This window comes from Cyprinus carpio, chromosome A2 (genome assembly GCF_018340385.1).
Source record: "Cyprinus carpio isolate SPL01 chromosome A2, ASM1834038v1, whole genome shotgun sequence".
NCBI lineage: Eukaryota > Metazoa > Chordata > Actinopteri > Cypriniformes > Cyprinidae > Cyprinus > Cyprinus carpio.
The window spans coordinates 20757889-20773535 of record NC_056573.1 but is presented as its reverse complement, the minus strand read 5'-3'; the positions used below and the strand labels follow the sequence as shown (position 1 = coordinate 20773535).

The 15647-nt window shown below is 36.9% G+C and overlaps 1 protein-coding gene and 1 pseudogene across 2 annotated transcripts; one reads left to right on the top strand and one right to left on the bottom strand.

Moving 5' to 3' along the window:
* The first annotated feature begins 244 nt into the window (after window positions 1-244).
* On the top strand, window positions 245-4151 carry LOC109054167 (annotated as a pseudogene).
* A 1329-nt stretch (window positions 4152-5480) lies between these two features.
* On the bottom strand, window positions 5481-15065 carry LOC109054165 (activin receptor type-1-like). Of its 2 annotated transcripts, XM_042777868.1 has the most exons (11): window positions 14911-15065; window positions 13636-13711; window positions 12999-13078; window positions 11726-11977; window positions 10814-11028; window positions 10339-10438; window positions 10042-10188; window positions 9626-9901; window positions 9231-9428; window positions 8974-9104; window positions 5481-8314 (listed from the first exon to the last, which is right to left on the bottom strand). In XM_042777868.1, the coding sequence occupies exons 3-11, from the start codon at window positions 13063-13065 to the stop codon at window positions 8180-8182; spliced, it is 1521 nt and encodes a 506-aa protein (XP_042633802.1). In that variant the 5' UTR covers window positions 13066-13078; window positions 13636-13711; window positions 14911-15065; the 3' UTR covers window positions 5481-8179. The 2 variants fall into 2 exon arrangements, with proteins under 2 accessions (XP_042633802.1, XP_042633808.1); XM_042777874.1 differs by lacking the exon at window positions 13636-13711 and having other exon boundaries at window positions 14911-15049.
* Between the last annotated feature and the right edge of the window lie 582 nt (window positions 15066-15647).

Below are 15647 nucleotides of genomic sequence, written 5' to 3'. Positions count from 1 at the left end.
AGTTAATCATAACATTTAAACAGACCTGTGTTGAAGGGAAAATGTTAGAAGATTAAGTATAATGTAGTCTCAGCCTCAGACGTCAGGCCCACGGACCGTTAGCTAAACGTCTGATGCATATGTGATACAAAAGTGGAAACACTTCAGGAATGTCGAAGTCGTCAGCGGATTGGTTGAATTCTACAGAGTTTCCGCAAGGCGTGTGTCGCGTTCTTTAACGTTCCGCCTGGAAACAAAGATACCGTGGCTCTAAACCCCCTCACGAAAGAAGAAAGCCGCCGTGTTTACAACTGTGACGACGAGCGCTTATCAGCATCAACTAAACGCTGGATTTTCAAAAGTATGTGAAATATTTAAAATTCGCGGCAGAGAATCTTTATAATTTGTCCGAGAGTTTAACACACCGGTTTGTTATTGTGGCGACATTTGCGCGCCCCGAAACGTGACGCTGAACGAAACGAACTGTGATTGGGTGTTTGATATGTTGGTCAAACGGCCTCATGGGCGGGACTTGGCCAATGAAAGCTGCCATGAATTCCTTCAGTCTGAAGGTCTGGCTACTCGAGACTAACTATAATATGAAATCAGCTGAAACTCCCGTCACTTCTGACACAGTAAGTTTCCAACCCAATATGTATTGTCTCCATATTTTTAATGAATGATAATGAACTAAAGGATCAAAAGCCCCAGCAAGTGTATAAAGCTGTTAACCCTTTAATGTAACATGCAGACAGAAACCATGGGAAATTGCGTTTTGTAATTTTTGGGTCAATATTTAGTCGTTATGAGTCTCTACCAAACTGTTTGCTGCCCATCAATAATGTTGTTATAATTCTGCAGTGGCGTAAAAGAAATAAAAGACTGTGTTATATAGTAACATGTCTGAATATTATATATAATATCAGTTATATTCTGATATAAACATTATATATAATAGGTTTGTGTTCTGATACATTATTATTACTATATTCTGCAACATGTAAACGGATTGCCATCACCAGATTAAAATATGATTATTGTATATTGTGAACATTGTAATAGATTTGCTGGTTCATTATTCCAACCATTTATTCCTTAACATCCCTATGCAGTAAGACTGAAGTTAATGTGCAATTGTCTGTCCATTGAATGATAGTTAAGTACAATATTTGCAATTGTAAATGTAAGTAATCTGTGTCATGTTCTCTTCACAACAGATATGGGGATCTTTCAGAAGATGGCAAGACTCTAACTGTAGTAGGCAGAGCTCTGATAGTGCGCTCCAGCCGGCTGATTCAGCATCGCTATGTGCACAGCAGAGGGTTGGGAGCCAGTCCAGCCGTCCCGGGTGCTGCCCCACCACGGTTACACTTCTCCAGGGTCACACAGGAAGACCTTGCTTTCTTTAGAACACTGCTGCCTGGAAGAACCATCACTGATCCAGACCTGCTAAAGTCCAGCAGCGTAGACTGGCTTAAGACAGTGGAAGGTGAACTCAATTTGGATTTCCTAAAGAATAGTTTCAGAGTTTTATGTATGTTCTATCTAGAAATGAGTAAATAAAAATTATTTGTAACATTCTAAATGTCTTCACTTTTGATCAATTTAATGTGTCCTTGCTGAATAAAAGCATTATTTCTTTCAAACAACAACAACACAAATCATTTAATGATATGAAAACACATAAGATGAAAACAAGCTAAAGATTCAGCAGATTCTAAATACAGTCTACAGATAGTATTTAATACTGTTTAGACACATTAAGCATAGTGTTTGAGAATCATAGTAATTAAGTTAAGTATTTAATGAATGGGTGTGTTTTTCTTGAAGGTAATAGTGAACTACTCCTGAGACCCAAAACAACAGAAGAGGTCTCTCAGATTCTTAGATCAGTTTTCTATGATCACATTGAATTTTATAGCTGTATTATGTTAGAAGAATTGTTTTTTCAAATCATCCAATGTTTTTCACAGGTACTGTAATGAGCGGAATCTGGCGGTGTGTCCACAGGGAGGAAACACAGGTCTGGTGGGAGGAAGTGTCCCTGTTTTTGATGAGATCATCCTTTCCACTTCTTTAATGAACGAAGTAATCTCATTTGACAATAACTCAGGTGTTCATGTAGTGTATATGTGTTTGCCAGATCACCTTGTTATCTATTATAACTTTTCATGAAGCATCTATCAATAATGACATTTTTTTTATTTATATTGAATTTAAATATAAATAACCAAGTCAAAATCCTATACCTTATGACATTTCTTAAAAAGAGAATTGTTTGGCTTCCAGGTATCCTCACTTGTCAGGCAGGCTGTGTGTTCCACTAATGTGTCCACTAATGCAGGTGGTCTCAGACTGCTGCACTATGGGACGCTTCAAAGGACAGTTCTGGGCCTAGAAGTGGTGAGGTCCTCCAGTTTAACAGAAATGAACACCAACATGAGACGCTTTTCAACTGTGAATGTGTGATTGATCAGTGCATCTCAACCTTTTGCCACTCCAAGCCCCAAATTACATTTGAAGGCCCCATGACTGTCTAGTTGCTGGTTATTTACTTGATGAGGATTTTATTACCTTTTACTCACAGTTTCTACCTGATAAAATATTTTAAAAGGTTGACGCAGCAGAAACATGTATATTCATAAAATATGTCAAAATGTCCATGGAATTATAATGTTTTTTCATTTATATGACTTTTCCAGATCTAGAAATCACATTCTCAAAATCAGGCTGCCTCAAAAATAAATAAATAAATGCCTCATAAATTCACATTTTTCATTTTTCAACATTTTTCTTTAAAGAAAATAAATAGTTGTTGAAAGAGTGAATTAAACGAAGAAATATCTTGATTTTAGTTGTTTCAGCATATTTTATTTGTTGTTTTGTTTTGTTGTAAATCATATTTAAGTCATCTTGAGGCACCCCTGCTGAGGCCCCCTAGTGGAGAAAAGAACACAAACGTGTCATATAAGCATATACTGTATATATATATATATATATATATATATATATATATATATATATATCTCAAATGATTATTTCAGATACTGTTTGATGAGAATAAATTTATGCTTTTATGGTAGACTTGAATCAATAAGAGGTAGAAATCATGCTCTTTTTATATGATGAGAAAGATCTAAATGGCTTTAAGTTGAATTCTTGTTTGTCTTGTATTTGTAGGTTTTGGCAGATGGGTGGATTTTGAACTGCCTGGCCACACTTCGCAAGGACAACACTGGTTATGACCTCAAGCAGCTTTTCATTGGGACATTAGGAATTATTACTGCAGTTTCCATCCTGTGTCCTGGCCCCCCGCAAGCCTAAAGCTGTCAATGTAGCATTTTTAGGTAAAATGGCACGTCAAAAAGCACATTTTAAGCTTGCTAATGTGTTAAGGGCTGTCAATGGGCCTTTACTCTCAGGTCTCCTTTTCAAGCAAAATGTGTGGCTGCATCAACTTATTGCTGTTCCCCTTGTGTCCTGCAGGGTGCTCCAGCTTTCAGCAACTGCTGGAAACATTTCAGTGTTGTAGAGGGATGTTGGGAGAGGTCCTGTCTGCTTTTGAGTTTTTAGATGCCTCCCGTATGAGCCTTCTGGACAAGCATCTGAAACTCAGCAACCCCATCACGGGTAAAAACTAGTGTCATTACTGTTACAAAGACAACTTTGGCTGTCTGTGTTCTTAAAATTGAGATGTAAAAGAAGCAGTAACAAATTCTTTTCATACATCCAAGTGAGATGGATAATGAAAAAAAAAAAGTAGGATGGGGACTTTTATTCCGCGGTTGTTCATTGGATGGAGGCAGATTTGAATGCGAGCTTACATGTCGATTGTAAGAAAGGGGCGGAGTTTAAGCAGACTGTATGATTAGAGAAGTCCAGCATATATCACCAGAGAAGTCTTACTGGAAGACTGAGTTATGATATTATAATTACAAATTAAATTATGATATTGTAATTAAAAATTATCAAAATAAAAAAACAAACAAACATGAATGGCTAAATCGTTCATAATAAGATCAATAGTTAAGGTGTGAATTTTCATTTTAATCTAACTTTAGATTGGTAGATGTTTTAAAAATGTTGGATAACCAACGTTTCTGTTTTTATTTGTCTTATTGGGATATGTGTTGCAGAAAGTCCCTTTTACATTGTCATGTAAGAAGCTTTTAAAAATTTTGGATAAACATAGTTTCTGTTTTTTTTGGTCTTTGTGGGAGAGATCTATGATTTAGTCCAAGACATGAGGGGGCACCTTGGAGACATGGCCAAGAATGTCATGGGCTGTGGACATGTTGGTATGGCTACCTTTTATATCTTGCAGTAATTGCCTGACTGTTTTGAGTTTGAAGCTTGATTTGACAAATGTCACAGAAAATCATGTAATGAATGATAATCGTGCACAGATTCAGATTTTTTTTTTTAGCTTTAGCCGAATGGAAAGGCAGCATCAGTGCAGAGCATGGGCTCGGTCTGATGAAGAGAAACTACAATTATTTCAGTAAACCTTCAGAGGCTGTCACCCTCATGGGCAGCATTAATGCCATGCTGGATCCTAAAGGCATTCTCAACCCGTACAAAACACTGCCAGACAACATACACTAATAGTTTCATGGTTTTTATGATTTATATGAAAAATCAGGTTTTTATTTTGCCACAGTGTTATTGTAATACTGTCATTGTATTGAATGGACTGTAATAGATCACACGCAAAGTATTTAATTTGATCAGTGTTGTGTTTTATAAGTCATGCTTTAAATCTACTGTAGGTGTGTCCCAAATCACAAACTTATGCACTATTCTATGACGTTTTTTAGTATAAATAGTGCAAGTAGTGCGTTCACACTGAAAATTCCATATAGAAAAAGTGCACTTTAAATACCCGGATGATGCCGAAAAAAACGAAGTGCGGACACATCATGCACTCTACTGCCGGGCTCTCCAGGTCGGACGTTCGCCACCCCTGACATAGTGCATAAGTACATTCATATGTACAAGCGTATGAGTGCATAGTGCGTCATTTGGGAGGCAGCTTTCGTATCTTTTGGCCCTCTAGCGGTTGAAGTGTAGAATTACAAGTTACGTGCGGAGGAATACTGTTTTGGTAAATGGAGTTGTGTTTAGGCACCGCTACCCTAGGAGGATGAATCTGATGGTTAGCGGTTACAGATAATAAGTGCAAATAAAACTAACATCAAACTCTTACAAAAAAGAAAATGGATATTCACAAAATATGCCTTGTGAGCAAGTAAGTCGTTGTAGTTTTGACCAGTTGAAATCAGTTGTTTTATAATAACGCTACAAACCAGTAGCCAGTGTCTGAGTGGTTTTTACCTGATCTCGGATCAGTTTTATAAATTTGTAGACATTTTGAATGACATTTACATACAATTAAAAGGAAGTAGTTAATAGTCTCTTAAACCAAGCCTGCTTAACCAACCTCTCCTTAAAACAAACAAAACAAGCCCTACAACTAAGTTAAAATACACATATTATACAAATACAATGTTATTTCTTTATTTAGGGATATGACAAACAAGCATGGACAATTGATGAAAATATACATAATTATCAAATGCTTACCATAGTGATTTAGGCGAAGGCAAAAACATGGTTAAGATGATGTGTGTGTTATGATGTTCTTATTGATTTTTAAGAAAACCACAAAGAATTGCAGCCTCTTTGAACATTCATAAAAACAATAGCTTAACCAATGGTTTTTGGGGAAGAACTACCTGTTGAAAGGCATACAGTTGACATTATTTTTGCAGTTTTGTTTGATGTTGCATTGAAGCTATGAAGCAACCTCAAAAGAAGACCATCTTGAAAATTTAGCTCGAGGCAAGAATGAAATCAGCACTGAATTCTTCAAATAAAAGCCCAGCATGAAATTTTATTTTTTTAGCATGTAAATACACCAGATTTTGTCCAATGTTCCTCACTAACAAAAAGTTGTTCAATCCAGAGACAATGAAATATTTTGGTTAACAATGGCTGTTAACCCCCTCATCACATACAAATGAATTCACAAAGGATCTGTCCATCATGCTAAATGAAAAACAAATATTGTTCCTTTCTAACAGGAAACGTACATCTGGAAGAATGCAATGGAACTACATCTAAGCTTATTTCAGAGCCAATTTTTAAAGACAGTTATTAAAGCAGTCTACAACTGATCTTGTGTCTGTCGGTTGGCATTTACGTTCTCATTAGCTTCAGCAGATGTGCTACCAGCTCTAAAACCACTGGTTATCAGAGAGATGCTACAGACCTCCTGTAAACATCTCCACAGATAAGTAGGCCATTTCCCAGCAGACTCAGACCTTTCCTAAGGCTTCATTTAGCTCATCTCCCTGTACAGGAAAACTCAAGACAGATGCACGATAATCCATAACCCGATTCTAGAAATTTACAGCTAAAAAGAAAGCATTATCACAGCATGGGAAACCTTCTGTTAAGCACAAGGATGTGACAGAAAAACCATTCCACTGTTGTAACGAATAAAAAGAGCTGATTTTTTTTGTTTAATTCATAACCGTGTCTTGCATTTATATTCCAGTAACATTATACATAGGGTTTCTTCATTATAACATATTCACAGTTCATAACGTAACAATTCCTGTAGTCTAATTCCTTACACCGTTCCCCTGTAGAACACAAATATGTAAAAGTTCGTTCGTCAGTTTTTGGAAGAGCAAAAGTGACCAGTGATGAGCGGTATGCAGCCGTCTCATGTAGTGTCTCATGACAGCATTAACAAATTCTTAACAAAGCCTCACACAACTCAACCCAAACCAAAAGCAACGTACACAAACCATTTCGACTTGGGACATAACGATGGTGTTTTCCTTTGTAAACCTCATAAAGCCAATATTAGAGTGACATTGAACATTTAAATAGTCAATGTTTTAAATGTAAAAATCTTCAGCATTCTCTCGGTTTATGGTGTATCTTGATAACTAATACAAAAGTGTCAAAGCATGAGGGTAAACAAATATGCAAATATGACTGTTTATGACTATGACTAGCTCTGTTAGTGTGTTGACAAGTCACCTTGAACACTCATAAGTAGGTTTTGTACATAACTTTAGCATATAATTCAGGCCCTACTTGGACAGCGGCTGATTGTCAGTGAAGAAACATCAAGTACGCATGCCGGTGAGGGCAAAGAGAAAGACAAACCGCTACAAAAAAGCACTACGATGTGCTACAATGGCTTTTATCAGGCAGGCATAGAGGCAACAGGTCAGAAAGGCCTTATGTCAAAGGAAGCCCTAATGGGGTGCTCTGAGCATGACCAGACTGGGAGTAAAGGGATAGTTCACCCAAAAAAAAAAAATAAGTAAATCATGTCCCCATTTACTCATCCTTATTTTGTACCATAACCCATCTGACCATGTTTCCTATGTTTCTATCACTTTCAGGGAGCTCGACAGTCCCTGGTTACTAAATGCACTCACTGTATGGAAAAAGAGCAGCGTGAACATTCTTTAAATGCTGATCACACATTTTTCAATTTTGGATGAACTATCTCTAACCTCTCCATTCTGATCACTAAACAGGCCTAATTAAATACACCAGTCTGTAGATCTCCACTGTACATAGTGGCACTTTGTAACCAAAGAGCTTTATAACACAAGTCCACTATAGCAAATTCAAAAAACAGACTGACTTTTGCCTATTTATCTACAAGAACCTTTGAAAAGCTCAAAAACATCTGATTTCTAAAAGCAAGTGACATTACAGCTATAAAGTTCTTCTGGTTGTCATGCGCACACATACACACACACACGGGTACTGATTGCATTTCAGCGTGTTTCTGTCCTCTTCGTTTTCACGAAAAGTACAAATTTTAAACATTTGCAGTGGATAAATAGACAATGTGATGGCGCTAAAAACAACTCCATGATGGAAGGTTCAATTCAAGGCTTGTCAGACCGTATCCATATTTTTCTCCTTTATGCTGTTTCTGGAGGGGAAGTGGGAGTCCCACCGGGTTCAGTGGGAAAAATAATCCGTAAAAGAGAGCGTAATTCTCTATAAAAGGTTTTCAGGCCAATGGACATGAAGAACAAACCAAATAAACAGCATGTTAGAGTTGGGACAGATGCCAGCGCTCAAATCCAACGGTCTGGTTATACACAGTGTCTGTATAATGAGCGGGCGAGCGGTTGGTAGTTCTGCAGCTCTCTCTCTCTCCTCAGCAGTCGGTTTTGCCCTTCTCCAGTGAGCTGTGGATCTTATCCAGAGTCTTTTTGATGCGCAGGGCAGTGAGTCGAGCCGAGGGGTTCTGGTACCAGCACTCTTTCATCAGCTTCACCAGAGCAGACAAGGTCTGTGACCACACAAAAACACACAGACATTTGTTTTCAGATCATAGTGAGGATCTCCTGTCAACTACAAATGTTAAGATTTACATATGTAAAATAAGACATTTAGTTCCTTTTTTTTTTAGCATAAAGATGGTCTGCTATAGAGTGCTGCAGGGATGATGTATTTTCACTAGCCAATCTGGAAATTAATTAGCATCACCCTGATTCCCTCAACAAAAACCTTTTAGGATTTTTCCATTGTTTTTTTTTTTTGTATTACTGCAGAGAATAAACTCTGTGACCAACAAAAGTGTATTATTCTGACATGTTTTGTTCACATTAATTATGGTTAGTGAAGTCTAAATACAATCACCAGAAGTAAAAAGCTAAAGTTAGGCTATAAACATACTCATTCCCCCTCACATGACTTCAACAACACCACCAGCGTTCTACAACTCTTTCAGTATTTACTTCAATTCTAACAGTTAAAGTTTTAGCATGATTTGCAAGATTACGATTTTAAACACAAAGAGGCTGTGAAAGCTGGAACTGCAAAAATGCAAACTCATTTCTGGCTTTTACGACTCATTCCTGCAGTACTGTATATGAGTAGACTATTAACACATTCACTGCAAGGTAAATATGTTTACAGGGATACAGAGAGTGTCTCATCAGTACTTACAGGATCTGAAAACCAGCGGTTGGGAATGAACGGCCTTTGTTGCTCCACACAAACCACTTTCCTCATATCGTCAAAACTGGGGTCATTAGGCACCAGGTCGTAGAAAGGCGGCTTGTATTCCTCTACAATTCCTACAGGATCACAGTGTTTAAGTCACTGAACATTTAATTGGAGAACATTCTGATCTATATTGTCCTTAAATGCAGACAAAATACAGAAAATGCTGTGAAACTGTGAATAGATTCCAGGTAGCTGACCGTTACTGATGGTCCTGCGAGCGATCTCCCACAGCACCAACCCAAAGGCCCAGATGTCCACCCTCTTATAGGCATCGAAACAGTCTGTCTGAATGGTCTCATCCAGAACCTCCGGTGCCATGTAGCGCTTTGTTCCCACTTTAGGATTATTTCCCACATCCAGCTGATTGTCAGACTGCGTGTGTGTTACTGCCAGACCTACAAAGAGATACAAGCAGATGAAGAGCTTATGAAGTGTAAAATCACCCGATTGTCTATATTTTTATTATACACTACCGTGCGAAAATTTGGGGTCAGTAAAAAATATATTTTTAAAGAAATTAATATATTTATTCAATATTAATTTCATGCACAGGGTCACTTATGATTTAAAAAAACGGCATGCAAGAAATTACCCAGGTCAGCGATGCAGCACTGCAGATCTTTCTTCACCAGGATGTTCTTGCTCTTCAGGTCTCTGTGAGCGATGGCCGGTTTGCCCTCAGTGCCAAAGATCTCCGTGTGCAGGTGCACCAGCCCGCTGGCTACTGACGCCGCCATGTGCAGTCCATCTGCCATCTCCACGGCAACACGCTGCAGGTAGTCGTAGAGAGAGCCGTTTTCGTGGTAGTGTGTGATGAGCCACAGCTGAGTGCTAGAGTTTCGGGAGGTCATATCAGAAGCCATGAATCCTGCAAAGAAAAGAGTTTAAAATAAAACAACATCACCCACACTGTATTGAGCTTTTTTTTTTTTTTTTTTTTAGCATTTATTTTATGAAAATAGCATAAAGAAAATATGCTATTATCTGAGATAAAGATGTCCCACTCACCTAATATATTTTCATGTCGTAGTAGAACAGTGTTGTATATTTCTGTCTCTCTAAACCATGACTTCTCATCTCTGGAGGAGAAGATCTTCACGGCTACATTCTCTCCTTGCCACTGACCTCTCCACACTTCCCCATACCGTCCCTTACCTGAGAACACAGGACACAGAGAAATTATATCACATACATCACTGTCGGTAGACAGAGATGAATTAATTGTGTAATTTGTTGTAAAAGCTACAAAACACTCAAAGTGTCATAGTCTTATATGTACTAAAGTCATTCTATGATTTGTCATACCAACACACTCTAGCAGGCTGATCTGCCGTGCAACCGTCCTCTGCACCAGGAAGGGCAGTCCTGAACCACTGCCTGATGTGCAGGAGTGATCCATCAGATCCTAGAAAACAACACAAGACTGATGAGGCATTATCTAACGGTTAAAGACTGGAAACAGAATAAATTTGGCTAAACTACTGCAACATTCAAAAGTGTGGGGTGAGTAAGATCTTTTTGTTTTTGAAAAAAATAATACTTTTATTCAGCAGTGAAGCATTTAATTGTTAAAAAGTTACAGCAAATACGTTTACACTGTTACTGTTTTTAATGTAAAATTCAAAGAACTTTTTGTAAATGTCATAGTATTTCATAATATTACTATTTTTAAAGTAGCAGGCTTGGTGAGCACTTATGAAAATTCGTCTGAAAAAAAAAAAAATCATCTGATATTTGCAAAATATTAAGAAAGTTTTTGTAAACTATAGAAATGAAATACCGCAAGTGTGCTGTCTCCGACATTAGATGAAATGAGCCCGTCAATGGCCCCCTGCTCAGTGTCAAACTCATGCAGTCTTTCCAGACGCCCATGATGGAGTCTACGGCACACCAGCAAAGCCAGCACAGATAGCAATCCCAGAACCACAAACGGCCCCAACACAAAGAAGACCAGCATCTCCTCACGGTACTGCACAGCTGCTTCTCCTACTGGACCTTTTCAGAGACACAAATACCGTCAAATATATTCACTTTGGATTTTTTGGGGAAAGCAAAACTATGTATTGAATTTTTTAATTTTTTTTTGCTAGAATGTGTTCAACTATTAAATTCTAAAAGTATAAATAAATAATAGAATAAAATAATAATTGGGCTCAAAGATGGCCCAATGACTTCTTGGATGACAATTTTTAGAATGCAAAACTGTTTAATGAAAAGAAAAAAAGCTTATTATTTTTTTTAAATTAATGAAATTATATACATTTAAAAAATGTTGCTTAAATGTCTTAAATTATAGAGTTTTTAGTTTAATGGAATGAAGCTTATTATTTTTTTAAATTAATGAAATTGTTCCGTGATTAGCGGTAAATATCCGTCACCTGTTTTCAAATGCACCGGGAGTTCATACACAGAGCCGGAGTTCACTGACAAGCTACGCAATATCGTGTTCATAATCGAATGCGATTAATCTCAATTATGAACAGAATATTGCGTAGCTTGTCAATGAACTACGGCTCTGTGTATTAACTGCCGCTCCCGTTTGAAAACAGGTGACAGACATTACCGCTAATCACGGAACCGGCTTTACTGATGAGACACGCATGACAAATGCATGCGATTAATCGTGCAGCCCTATTAAATTATAAAACAACACCTTTAACAACTTGAATTTGTAAAGAATGAATTGACTTACTTGTCAGCAGTAGTCGGAGAAGGGTCTCTTTTGAGACGTTGGCGTTGCACATGTGTTGGGAGCAGCATTCTACGACATGATTAGCAGAGGGTGTTGCGGAGCAGGTCATGCGCTTGCTCTCCGACCCGATAAGACAGCCACGTTTGAACGTTGTCACTTCGTTGCTAATGATAACAGAGGTGTAACACTGGTCTCCAGTGCACTGCTGCTCATTACAGTCACTGCCGACACACATGCACTCAATGGAGACATCTGGAGGGAGACAGAAAAACAGAAAGTCAGGGAGTTCAATCAGAAATTAAGGAAAAAGGGACCCAATCTGTATCCATTTATCAGTTGTCACCAGCTGCAAAAACTCTGGGAACAATGAAATTAATTAAGGAAGAGCAGCATGACGCCAGACCTCACAGACAAGACTCTCTGCCTGATAGCTGAGACTGTTTTCTTCCCTTCATTTCCTGTGACACTGAACTATGTCGACTTTACAAATTGACTACACAGAATAAAGGCCAGAGAGCATCAGTGACACAGATTAATTAACCCAGCATTCATGTTTTATGCCCTCCGCTCTGTGAGACAAGCTAACAGAGCCTGAGGAGAGTGGACACCGAAACCTAATGAAAGTACAAATACGACTAGGTACACCAATCCTGCTGCCTTGTGGCTAGATGTTTTAACTATGACTTATTGGTTAATGCCACTATAGTCTTAGGCATGCTATTTCCAGATGCCAAAGTGAAACATATATTATCAGTTTACCCTTAAAGGTATAGTACATCAAAAATGTGTCTTATGCTCATCAAGGCTGCATTTATTTGATAAAATATACAGTTAAACCAGTAATATTTGAAATATTATTAAAATTGAGCAATTGTAGAATTTATTTTAATATATTTGAAAATGTAATTAGTTATTGTGATGGCAAAGCTGAATGTCCAGTAGTCATTACTGATTTTATTCTCAAGAAATATTTAATATTACACATGAAAAAGGACTCTTTAATTAATGGAAAGTTCAAAAGATTGTTTACTGTTACTTGTAATCTTACTTAATTACATAATTTATGCTGAAGTATTATTTTTTTTCAAAGAAATTATTCCTTAAGGATTACTCACATCACATATAAAATAAATTAATAAAAATAAATAATAATTATTGATGATGATGATAATAATAATAATAAAACTATACAACAATAAAAATAAAACATAATTAGAAAATTAAGAGGGAAAAAAAATATCTGAAAAAGGATTTATGTTTGCCAGCTCTTTACCTTTAGCTGATGTCCGTAAGAATTGAAGCAGGAATAGGACGATGATTCGGGTACTGCAATGCCCCATTTGGTTCACTGCACTGAAAGGAAAGCGAGGTGTTACAAATGCACATTTAAACCAAGAAACACCACAAATCACGGTTTAAAGTTCTACAGAACAGTGGGCCAGAATCAGTTACCAATAAGAGAACAGAACCGCAAATATGACAAATATTTTTTTTTTTTTTGAGAATGCAGCTGTGCTCTGCCTCTCTCTCTTGCGCCACAAATATTTCCGCACACACAGTGTGTGTGTGTCAGACAGGGGGCCGTCTCCATGGCAACCGTGGAGAGAGAGATGCCCATTATGGAGCGACATCAAAGACAGTGGAAGAGCACTTTAGCAGAGACAGAAAGGAACAAGCATTTTTGGTGTGTAGGACTCACCATTACTTTGTAATATTCAAGGACACAGTTTACAAGGACATCATGACTAATGATTAATTATACACTATTAGTCCTCGAAAACTGACTTTTAAAAGGTGTAGCGTCATTTTATTCAATGCCTCTTAAATCCTGACTACTAGAGAAAAAAAAAGACTCCAAGTAATTTCAAAATGACCAAAATGCTATTTTACACAAGAGCGACAACTCTTACTTGTACAACTTCTCAGGTGACTCTCAGCACTGCCTTTCAGTATGTACACAGACAGACTCTGTCTTCCCATTGGATCCTAAAAAAGATGGAAACCAAAGCAGCATGCTAAACTTCTTCCACAGCAGTGCCTTTCTCATGGTCATTTCTTCAAGGAAGGAGTGAGTGACAGGATAAGAGGGGTTCCTGGAAGTCTCTGCACACTGACAGTCAGAGAGCTGGAACTGATTTATGGCTTGATTCCCTTTTGCTGCTCACCATATTAACACAAGTTTTTTTTGTTTTTTTTTTGGAAATGCAAAGGATCCCAAAAATATTCCTATTTAGCATTTTTCTGAATTATTTTATTTTCATTCAAAATGTTATTATGAGCATTTTAATTAAAGTGAAAATTCAGAAAAAAGTTATTTCATTATTATACAAATAATTAATATGAACTTCACTACTTATTTTGCTTAATAAATAGCGGCAAATTATGCTTTGATGTTTATGAGAGAACTTTAAATAGTGATGATTCTGTAATATCCACTTTACATACTTTTTAATTTTTTAACCTGGATCATGTTACATATAGTGTTCATATAATTTTATACACACAAGTTACAATTTTTCTAGCCAGCAAAATAATCTAGATTAGCATAACTGAGAAAATTATATATATATATATATATATATATATATATATATATATAAATAAATAATATATATATATAATATATATATATATATATATATATATATATATATATTGATTCTGATTCTGATTCTGATATATATATATATATATATACATTTTCAGACCTGGATATTTCCAGGTTTTTAGTGACCATGGGAACCTTTTCAGTAAAGATCAGAGAGAGCCTTTGAGTCTTAAAGGCGACCAAACAATCAAAATGACTGACTCGCAATGAATTACACGCAGAGCTGTTAACAGAAACTTGTTTTAAACCAGCAGATCACTTAGATTAGGCTCTTGTGCTCAAGAAGGTGTGTGACAAACACTACAGATGATCTGCTTTAACAGATACAAGTGCCTACAATGTAATCAGATCGTCAACAGCAACGATCCAAGCACAGGCAACACAAAACAACAACGAAAATATAAAATAATACGCAAAAACCTAAGCTGTCGACATATCATAATAATGTCTGCATTATAACTTTTGTCTAATAATCGGCCTGTTTGCAGCAGCTGTGCTAGCTGTGCTAACAACGACCATTATTTACTCGCCGCATTTATTTCCAACAAATCAAAGTGCCATTAAAGATCGCTTTTACCTTTAGCTGCGATGTAGATTCATGTTTGTGTTAATGTTCCGTGTTTTCACTGTTTTATTCGAAGTCGTGTTTTAGACGCTGACAGACTGTCTGCCGCCACCCAGAGAGACTGAAAAAGACGGCGCCGTGACGTCACCATAAACAAGGGACGCGCGAGAGCATTCTGGGATACCGCAGGTCCGCCGAATGTGAGTGCCTGAATCCATAAAATAACTTTGATTATTTTGTAACGACACATTTCTGTCCCAGGCAACGTTTGAACAAACCTTTTGGCTGAACCTCGTGAAGCAAAGAATTTTGTTTGTCTAACAAACAATTGTACAGAGCTTAGTGATCACTGAAGGATTACTTAATTTTCTTGTTAATAAATAAGAAAAATCAAGTTTATTTAAAGTTTTTTGTAGAATTCACTGTGAGCTATAGTGGTGAATAGACAATCTATTATATTAAAATATTAAAGAATTAATATAAACAATTTTTAAAATGAAACAAACATGAGATGGTATTAAAAATGAAAATTTGCTGAAAATTTACTACCCCCCATGATTCCAAGATGTAGATGAATTTGTTTCCTAATTGGAACAGCATTATTACATTTTATGGAATTTATTTTGACCGGAAGCAACGGTTTAAAGCTTAAACACCTTAATGATGGATTTTTTTTTAATTACAAACACACAGCTTTTACTTGACAAGACTTTAATTAAGGGACTGGAAATTTGTGGATTACTTGTGGT